This window comes from Erythranthe guttata, chromosome 6, assembly GCF_056151865.1.
Source record: "Erythranthe guttata isolate IM_541 chromosome 6, IM_541, whole genome shotgun sequence".
Taxonomy (NCBI): domain Eukaryota; kingdom Viridiplantae; phylum Streptophyta; class Magnoliopsida; order Lamiales; family Phrymaceae; genus Erythranthe; species Erythranthe guttata.
In genome coordinates, this window is record NC_142538.1 from 16,309,115 (window position 1) to 16,319,935 (window position 10,821).

Sequence of the window (10,821 nt, forward strand, 5' to 3'; positions counted from 1 at the left end):
TTAAACCTCATTGTACGTGCATTAAGATTAGTCTGCATATTATAACCAAATTAAATTTCAGTTATATCAAACATAAATTTTAATTAAATTTTAGATGGAAATTACCTTTACATTTTTTTCCAAACATCGTCATCTACTGATATCATTTGAGATGTATCATTCCAACCAAATTCGCTACTAGATATCATAGTTTGCAAAGTCTCATGAGTCATTTTCCAAACATGAATCTTTGAATTGATAAATGGGTCGGCACGTAAGTCGGATCCAGGAAATGTTTGTAACATAGATTTTTCTAAAATATCCAAATAGCCGGTACGAAATCTGTTTGGGCATTTCCACCCATCAGAATGATATCCTTTAAAGCATCTATCAATGCTTATTCCTCACGCATTGACCAAATGCGACGACTTTTGTCAGATTTTTTTCCAGCTCTACACCCACTCTTGCTACTTCCTTGAGTATCAATTGATCCCTATAATGACAACATAAACAAAAAGATATGCCTGATGTTGAGTAAAATTAAAATTTATAACAAATATGCAAGACAACACAAACGCTTGCTAATACAAAATAATTGTTTGAAGAATTTCAAATACAAACACGATGTCTGAATAATGTCTAATACAACAGATACAATCACATATATTTTTGACCCAACCATCTTCACTATATAAAATAGTTGTTACAAAATCTATTATCGCCTCCATTGATTGTACATAGATGTAGCTAGATTGTCTCTCCAACCACTTGATAAGTGTTCGTTTTGCACAACTTTTACTTATCTAATCTTCGTGTTTTGGTCTTCATTCGTCAGAGTTTTCGGCTTTATTTGTATATATTATGTTGTTTTTGTTTTATTTATATTTTAGGTAAAGATAAGCTATTTTTGCCGATTCGAGACGATTTTGGAAGCGAAGCCGAGAACCAAACCAAACACGTGCAAAAATGCATTCTCGCGGATTGTGGCAGTGTTTGTTATTTAAAGCATAACTTTCTCATGCGACCTCCGATTGAGCTGATTCAAGTGGATTTAGAAATCTAACTTCAAGGGCTACAACTTTTGTGAAATGCACAATTGTCGAATTCGGGCCGAAATAGGGTGAAACAAGTGTTTCAAGTTGATGCAGAGGCCAGATCGCGATCCAGAATCACCAGATCGCGATCTGGTGGCAAATTCCAGAAGCAGCGAAAAGTTGGGGCAGATCGCGATCCGCACTTCCTGGATCGCGATCTGGGAAGGCGGTGGGCAGTTTTCGAGGTTGCCAGATCGCGATCCAAGAAGCCCAGATCGCGATCTGGGCACATAAATCGAGACTAGATATTTTTCTTTGATATCTCACTATAAATAGAAGGTCTCCTTTTCATTTTTATAACTCTCGATTATCTTTCGACTTTTTACGGTTCTCTCTTCGGTTTTCGCCAGTTCTTCGAGGGAAGCTTCGACGAGGGTTTCGACTCGGGTTTTTCATAAGCTTTTCTTTACGTTTAGTTTATAATTTCTCGTGTTCTTCATTTTGATGCTATGTTTGTAATGAACTAAGCATTTTCTTTTAGGGAAATGAAACCTTGTATATATTGATTTTGATTTCCAGATCTGTGATCTATTTGTCGTTCTTTGATTCTGTTTATGTTTTCCTGTATTAAATGCTTTCGATTGTTTGGCCAACAGTTGAATTGATTCTAAATGGGAATGAACTCGAGAGAGGATTTCTCGTTTGATTTTAGGAAAACATAGCTCGGGTTGTGGAAACGGAGACGTGATACACCTCGGGTAGCCCTTAAGGACTTGACCTAAATGCTCTCTTAATATCAGGTTCTGAACGGAGACGTCGGACCTGTGGGTAGACTCTAACTACGCTGGAGACGGGGGTTAGGGTACTTTAGTGTCTGGGTTAGCGAACATAGAATTGACATTAGATTCGGATTTGTAGATCTTTATCGATAGTACACTGGTGGATTTTACCCTAAAAGCCATCACACGTCGGAATTCCTCGATTATACTGGCGGACCGTTGTTTTTATTTTTATTTTCTTTTTGCTTCATTTCATCCCCCATTATTTCCTTCGTCTAGATAGAGTTTAGGATAGTATAATTACGGTACTTGGTAGATTTAGGAACTTAATTCCCTGTGGATCGATATCTGGAATTCACTATTCTACAAAACGCGATACTGTACACTTGCGGTTATTCATACGTAGGTTTTACGCGTATCACCACTCCATTGTGGAGTAGACTCAACAATGCCAATGTAGTCAATCGGGTCAATAGGTTCTTGTTCGAGATCTGGAACTTCATGTTCAATTCAATAGGGTCTATTGGCATTTCAGTTCGAATATAATTGTGAAGTAATGCACAAGCCATAATGATATGATTATGAGTTTTGATGGGATAATGAGATGAAGTTCGCAATATTCCCCACCGTGACTTTAATAAGCCAAATGAACGCTCTATCACATTACGGGCTCTTGAATGCTTTATGTTAAAAAATTCTTCCAAGGGTCTAGACTTTTCTTCACCCCACTCATCCAAGGGGTATCTAACGGATCTATAAGGGCTTAAGAATCCTTCTCCATTTGTGTATCCATTATTAACCAAATAGTAACTACATGTAATATATATAACATCTATATATTAGTTTTTATTGTTTATGAAGAGATATTTTTTAAATTTTAGAATTATCAGGAATTAGCAAACAAATAACTTACCCTTCGGAATATGCCAACCATTTTTCTTTAGTAATTGCATCTCGCAAAACTCTACTATCTGCAGCACTTCCCTCCCACCCACTTAAGATGTAAATAAACTTTATGTTTGAATCACAAACGCCTAAAATATTTACGGTAATATCTCCTTTCCTATTACGGTAGCTACCTTTATCTGTTACCGAGACCCTCACCTTGATGTACGTACCATCTAGAGCACCTAAACAACCCTATAAAAATCCATTAATGAAACATAAAATTGTTAGATATAATGTATATTTCATGCATTGTATGATTACATAGCACAAACTACCAAATATGCGTTACCTTAAATAGCTTCCATCTTTCATTTATGCAATGCTCATCTAGGGCTCCGGGCGGCCAAGAAATAGGGGGTGTAGTTTAATGACGGCATTCAAACATTGTTGAAATATTTGTTAACCGTAAGGCCTGACCTTTCATACTCATGACCAACAATACGGTTCTTCGTATGATAAGCAAAAATATGAAGAAACATAGCAACTTGTTCACTAATGCTGATATTTTTATTACAATGGAGGTCCCCTGTATTTTCTAGAATATGGCACATACGGCCAAATGCATCTCTACTCATTCTTAAGTTATTGATACAAGATATATCATTAATATCAATAATACGACTCAATTTTCTAACTTAATCCGGAACTCTTGACACTTTATTGTATCTAGTGCGCTCATATTGAGATGATTCACAGGTTTCTTTTTCACTTATATATTCAAAATAAATGGTAAAGAATATGACACACTCAAAAATAATTTCTTGCAAACAAAGTAGAACCTCATCCTCGGAACTCGAGACATCCATCCTAAATACGAAACATTGGTCAATTATTCACATTTTTTTGTATAAAAAATATGATGGGTTTCGAGCATTTCAAATATTTCAACAATACTTATTCATGGCAGATTTACAATATTAAATTGAGAAATTTGCCCATACAAATCATAAAATCCACAAACAAAACAAAATATATGGTGGGCAAAGAAGATCTTTAAAATTTCTGGAAAAAAATCATATTCTTTTTTTATAGCAAGTGTAACTAGCGATTTACGTAAAAAGAAATTATATCATACCTGCTTGACTTGAAGAACGGTGACGCTTTTTTGCCTCAAAAGCCAGTTTTTTTGTTCTTTTTACTTTTCAATGCCTGATAATGTATTTTTTTTTAGCTCCTCTGTCTTTTTTCTTTTGGGAGATATGTGTTGAACAAAATATTTGGTTTCTCTCTCTGTACTTCCCTCCCATTTGTTTCCTTTTTGACAGGTGAAAAATTTAGGTTTTGCTGAAAAGTGAGGGTATAACAGTAAAATGACATTAATACTAAGGAGGAGTACTACACATCCCACCCCTAAGCTGGTATGGGAGATCCTTGGATGAGAGTCAAATACTGCCGAGCTGGGCTGCTCATCAATATTGGACCTCTAGTATTAGAATAATGTAAAGTAAACATGTTACTGGGCTGTACTAAAATAGATATGTATATATGTTAATATATTGAAGTAAACGAGGCCATATAGTATTTATGAATTTAAAATATTTATAAATAACGTAAATTAACATAAAAGATTACAAATGAGTTGAATAAAATTGTTGGAAGACCTCCGCATAAACATAAATAAAAATTTAAGAGAAAGCTAGTAAATTAATTATTAGAATCTGCAAATGTTGACTTATTTTTTCGTGCACGACTTATTGTTTCTCTATGTTGTTCCATAATCGAAGCATGTTGTTCAATAATTCCATTTGTACCCTCAACTGTAGAAGCAGGGTGGGGAGTCATCTTCATTATTAATTTCTCAGATAGATTTTGTTTTTTGTTCTCGCATTGCTGCAACTCTTATATGTTCAATTTCTTTTTGGGTTAGTAGTCTCATCTTTTTGCTTCCATTTTGGCTTATAACGTTTGTCTTTCTATTGTACTTTTTAAAATGACTTCTTCACCAAACCGACTTGATGTTTCGTTTTTCATATTAGAGAACTTCCCTGCAAATAAGTCAGGTCGGGAGTGGATTTTTTCTTCATTCTACGACCTTTTGAAGTTCTACGATCATAAGGATGCGTTAATCCATTTGAACCATCGTTAGATTCTCCATCCTCATCATCCAAGTTAATTGATGTAGGAGTCACGGTGGGGATGGATTGATCGGTTGCCGAAGTATGGGCATTGGAGGAATCTCCGACTTCATCATTAGTTGTTTTCTGCTTATCTCGTTGCTCGTTGATATGATTATTTCACTTAGAAGAGTTTTTCAAAATTAGCCAACAAGCTCCCACTTAAAATTTTATTTTTCTTTTTTGAAATAATTATTTTTTTACTGCGCCCAGCCGCCCATCGTTGACATGATTTTTTGTTATTTACTTCCAGTATCTTTTGCATTATTTCCACTAGGATGACTTTTGTTCTATCACACCAACATAGCCGGAAAATTGATTAATACTTAACTAAATAATTTATTATCGATGCATAAGTGCATTGGAATTTCTGCTAGAATTATCATCTAATTTTTTTATAAACATCAACCTAATTTCGCTCCGCGTACCCGCGTCCTTGGATACTCTTGGTGTTTGATGTCCTTGTAGTATGCATTTTCTTAACCGGGTTATTATATTTGAATACTCGTTGAGTCTTTAAATGATGTTCGTACAGGTGTTGCATGTCGTAGCTACCCCAGATCCCAGCCAACAAGTACTATTGAGTCCCGAGCCCCAGACAATGTGCGCGATTTTTTTAGGCCTAATTAGTTATGTGATTTTTATGTGTATATTACCTTAGCTAAGATGTTCGAAACTTTAATGCACATTTATTATCGTACTATATCTCCGATGGGTGCACGTAAAAAAGGTTATCGACTTTCACCACCAAAGAATGTTTGCATAATTTACCCATTAACTTAAGTCTAAAAAAGCACATTCAAACATTCAGAGAAAACGAACTCTCGTAAGGAGAGTTGGTACCAACCTCAAATAAAGATCTCTTTACGATGCTAAAAACAAAAATCGAAACCTGGGGTCACGGTTAAGTACCACAATCAATATTCAAAAAGTCAGCTTTTATTCATAATAAAAAAGAGAGAAAGCATAGTCGGCAGATTTCACGGTTCCGATAATTAAAAAGAAAAACTAAGCGAAATAAATAGAAAGTACGAGCCGCCTAAAATCTCTTTAAAAAAAGGCCAATAACTCATCTTTAAAAAAAAAAAAAAAAAAAACGGGACAGTCTTACCCCTCCCTCCCTAGTTAAAACGTCTTTTAAAGGACTCGTTCTCTTCGGTCAAAGTTTCGATGCGGGATTGGAAGTGACTGATCATTGCTTGAGCTCTCATCACTTCGATTTTGAGAAGATCTTTCTCCATCGAGACATTCAGTATCTCGTTTTCCAAGTTGTTGATGAATTTAAGGTAGCCAGGCGGAACCGATTTCTCGAGGTTGGAAGAGTCAAATGTGGTCTCTTTTGAGGAGCAACGAGGCTGTAACAAGGGGAATTCCAAGAGTGTACCTGAAGAAGTATTTTTCGTCATCATCATTGAAGGTTCCGGAAGACTCGTAGTGGTGGAATCTTCGGACCCGTTTGGTTTGGTCGAGTTGGGATCTTCGTGCTTCGATCTTTTATTGCTTTTAGATAAAGAGAGCGGCGTGGGGTCCACTAGCTCCCTCTTGCACGTAAATGGCAGAATCTCAGACTCGATCTGCGGAAGAGCAATGCTCAGAGGCGGAGTCTCCTGTAGAAATTTCAACATTAAAAAAATAAAAAAATAAAGTATTGTTTTCGACAATGGAGTTGCAATGTTGCATGATAATTAATTAAAAAAAATTCTGTTAAGTGTATCATTTCATTTCGAAATCGCGACTCACGATTCTTTTTAGAAGATATTGAATCGGACTAGTTTACCATGTAACGCAAAATCTGAAAATTCGTTTTGCAGAATCAAGTCACCAAAAAAGTTCAAGTTATCTCGACTTATGGCAATTTATTTATTTAACAAAGAAACACCATGTACTTCACACCGTTAAACCTTCGGTAGAAAGAAAATAAAATAAAATAAATATAGAAAAAGAAACTATCTCAAGACAAGAAACTATTTTTCAGACAACTCAAACGAGAAATTGCGGAGGCATTAGTCCCCATAAGTAAAGTGATGTATCTTGATCAAGAGACGAAGATTCTGAAAATTGCTTCGTACTACACTAGTAGCAAATAGCAAAACAAATTCAATTAAAGCTCACCGCACGTAATTTTGAACCCGTGGCATGCACAAGTACATTTGTCCTAGATTTAATTGATTTAGGATTCAATAAATATTTCAATAAAGCTTCTGTACAAAATCCCATGTCGATTTCCATTAAATACAAAGTTGCAAGAACGGAAAACGAACCGCATTTATTATTTTAAAAGAACACGATCAGATAACAAACCTGATCAAGATCAGTGCACTCAACACGTGCTTCATCCCCATTCGCCACGTCATCCTCAGCCTCCTCACCTGAAATAACGAGCGCAGCATCTTCACCCCATTCCTCTTCCACAAAGGGGGCATATCGGTCCCCGTTCGGTGGGCCCAGACCACTCTTCTGGAAGATCCTACACAGCACAAACGCATCCTATTTTTTTTTTCCCCGAAAAGAACAACACAAGAATTACTCTTCAAGATTCCAATTAAAAAAAAAAAGATCGAAAAAATGTAAAATAAAATCCACACCTGAGGAATGCCAGCACTTTCCAACTCGGCATCGCAAAGCCTATACTCATGCATGACCCAATTAGTTCTCTTTCCATCGGGGGCCCGCCCGCTGTGGAAAACTAGGGTTTTCTTCATTCCTATGGTTTCGTTTTTATGACGAACGGAGCGGTCTTTCCCGGTTGCTTTCCAGTACCCTTTGCCGGTGGCTCGATTCAGGCGGGACCCATTTCCGTACTTTCTGTCCACAGGGCTAAAGAAGTACCACTCGAGATCTCTCGTGTTCACAGACGAGTAATCTTTTTTTCCCAAGGCAAGTTGCACGTAAGAAGATTGTTATCAAGATTCGAAAGGAAAAACTAGACTTCGCAGATTACATACATTAGTTTGAGGAAAAAAAGGCAACCAAAGATCACATTTATATCGTATAAATGACATAAAAATCACATCTTTAACCGTTTTTACATAAAAAAAAAAACATATATGTTTCTTTATACATCCGCTTCGCGGCATTTTCCACCTTTGAAAAACTTAAATCCCTTGTCGCTAATTTGAAAACTAACATGCACGTCCAATGAGTCTTTCCTATCTTTCGTCTGATCTCTCATCCTGCTTATAAAAATCTAATCTTTAAAAATGGTTAAAATAAAACCAGAAAACGGTTGCAAAAACAGATAACTTGGTCTTATAAAGATCTAATCTTTAATGCAAAAAATGGTTAAAGATTCGAAAACGAAACCACATAATCAGTTCTTGACTATAGTCTTTCCTCGATTTCGCATCTCACCAAATCGGGGTTGCAAAAATCTCATCTTTGACATTAATTCTTTTTTAAATACTTCAAAATTAAACAACCCTAATTCTGATAGTTCTCTTCTCCACTGGGGATTAAAAAATCATGCTTCATTGCACAAAAGTCAGAAACCAAATCACCATCAACAAATTCATAAAACAAATACCCGAAACTCGAAAAAAAAAAAATCAAACTTGCATACACAAAAGGCTTATTTATAAGTGCAATTGCTCATTTATTTATTAAATTAAAAAAAAACAAATAATAAATCAAAAAAAGAAAAAAAGAAAAAAAAAAACTGGAAAATGAACACAAAAATTAAATCTTTGCCAATTCAATTTTCATAAATTAAAAAAAAAAACAAATAAAAATTAAATCTTTATATACCAGCAAGTTCCCAAGGTTCAGATTTGTAGACATCAATTTCTGTAACAGCTTCAAACCGAAACGGCTTCCCACAAACCTTCCTCCTCAAATAGTACCTAACTAACTCCTCATCCGTCGGATGAAACCTGAATCCCGGCGCCAACGAAGTCGGCGGCGGAGCACCCTTCACCGCCGCCGTCGCCGCCGGAGCCGCCGGAGCCACCACCAACTCCTGTCCCATCTCCATTTTCCAAGATTTCTAATTTACAACAAAACCCACAAAAAATAAAATTCCGGGTCTTGTCTTTATCTTTATGCTAAACAAGAAACCCAAAAAAAAATGAAAAAAAGCCCTGATGAAAGAAAAAATAAAGTACACCGGAGAAATAAATAAATTAGGTTCGGAATAGAAATGGGAGAAAATTGGAAGGCAAGCAAAGATTTTTATTGATTAAGGAGTAGAAAAAAATTAAATTAAATTAAAAGTAGAAAAAAAAATTAAAAGGTAAGAGAATTAATTTAGTTTGCTGGGGTTTGGATTTTGCCGTTGGGTCAAGAAATGGGGGAGTGTGGTGGTGGTGTGTGTGTGTGGTGTGGATGCTTGCTTGACACGGAAATCGAAAATCTAAGAGGAGAGAGAGAGAGAAGAAATGAAACGCTGCTGCTTAGCTGTTTTCTTATTGTTTTTGTTGTTTTTGGTAATTTTGTAATTTTATTTTATTTGAATTTTTTGTGCTATTTAGTATTTACTCTCTCTCTCTAGGCTAGGGGATAAGGATTGGCAATTTAAGTAATTTTTTTAATTTTTTTATAGCAATTTAAGTAAGTTTATATATTTTTATTATTTGAATATGATGTCATATATATGCACATTTTAGGGAAGTATGTTAGAAATATCGTATATTTTAGTTTAATCGAACTATAGCGTACTTTTTTTTAACTAGTTTCGTGCTCGTTCGTTTTACAATCAGTATTTTAGTAGCTAAAAGTCGTTGGAAACAATGTTGGCGCGACGCGCATTTGTGAAGAGGGGCTAGGCCTCCCAAGGTTTAAGATTAATTTTCAGATTTTCGATATCAATTTTCAGCTAATTACAAAAAAGAAAAAAAAATTGTATCCAATTTTCAGAATTTTATTGTCATATTTTGTTAATTACTCAATTTACAGGGTTTGACTATTATATTTTGTTAAAGTACTTACTCATTTTACAGATGTTCACTATCAAATTTCATTAATTTTCAAATATTTATTGAAGAATTTTCAGCTAGTTGACTTATTTACTATTGGTTTTCAAAATACACCTAAATCAGGGATGTTACGCTCGAACCACCGTAAAATATTTAATTCATCCACGGCCCTCCAATAACAAGTTATTGGATCCGCTCCTAGGTTCGATCAAAGTGAATTTATATAACCGTGATTTCTTTAATACAAAAAATGTAATTTTAAAAAAATTATTATAGTTTTTTATAGTAAGATTTTAGTTCCTTTTCTTTTCTTCTTTTTTCTTAAGTTGTTTCCAGTTGCCGAGCTCGAGTTCAGTTAAGCCCGTCCTAGAACCGCATTGTCATCCCTCGATAATCAGTCGAATATTCGTAAAAAATATCTAATGCGCGCAAATGATTTTTTCCAATATATATAACTGATTATATTGAATATATATATAAACAGATTGTAATATTCATAAAAATATTAAAAAAATTCCTGGCCGTTGATGTTGGACTCAGTATCATCCATATTGTTAATTGAATTACGGCCCCATTTTTAATTACAAACTTTAAACCTAAATCACAAGTATGTATTTGATACACTTTGATTATAAAAATAAATAATCCAATGAAAACCCAATTATTTTATTGAATCCCGAGACGTTTAAAAAAAACATGTTTAGAAAGCATGATAATATAATATTTCCGGGTCGACCTGACAAGTTATTGGGAGATTAAACATGTTCAATTATTTAGTTAATAATGACTAATCTCCCCAACCAAACGGGAGCTAATTTATTAAAATTGTTCCCAGACGATGTCTAGTAAGTTTTATTTTGAAAATGAATCGCAAACTTCTAATAATCTATGTTTCAGACACGTTTCGTTTCTGACACTTGAGGACACAATGTCGGACACCTTATGGGTCATTTTTACAATTTCAAAAAAGTTAGAAACATATTTGAATTGCAAATTTTCAATTTTTTGTTGTTTCCCTAATTATTTACACATGATCGAATGATCAATTGCCAATTGA

At 34.9% G+C, this 10,821-nt stretch overlaps 1 protein-coding gene across 1 annotated transcript; it reads right to left on the reverse strand.

The window, feature by feature from the left end:
• Positions 1 to 5,777: 5,777 nt before the first annotated feature.
• On the reverse strand, positions 5,778 to 9,244 carry LOC105963462 (NAC domain containing protein 50). Its single transcript, XM_012987868.2, has 4 exons — positions 8,599 to 9,244; positions 7,440 to 7,717; positions 7,156 to 7,341; positions 5,778 to 6,461 (listed from the first exon to the last, which is right to left on the reverse strand). The coding sequence occupies exons 1-4, from the start codon at positions 8,822 to 8,824 to the stop codon at positions 5,976 to 5,978; spliced, it is 1,176 nt and encodes a 391-aa protein (XP_012843322.2). The 5' UTR covers positions 8,825 to 9,244; the 3' UTR covers positions 5,778 to 5,975.
• Positions 9,245 to 10,821: the final 1,577 nt, after the last annotated feature.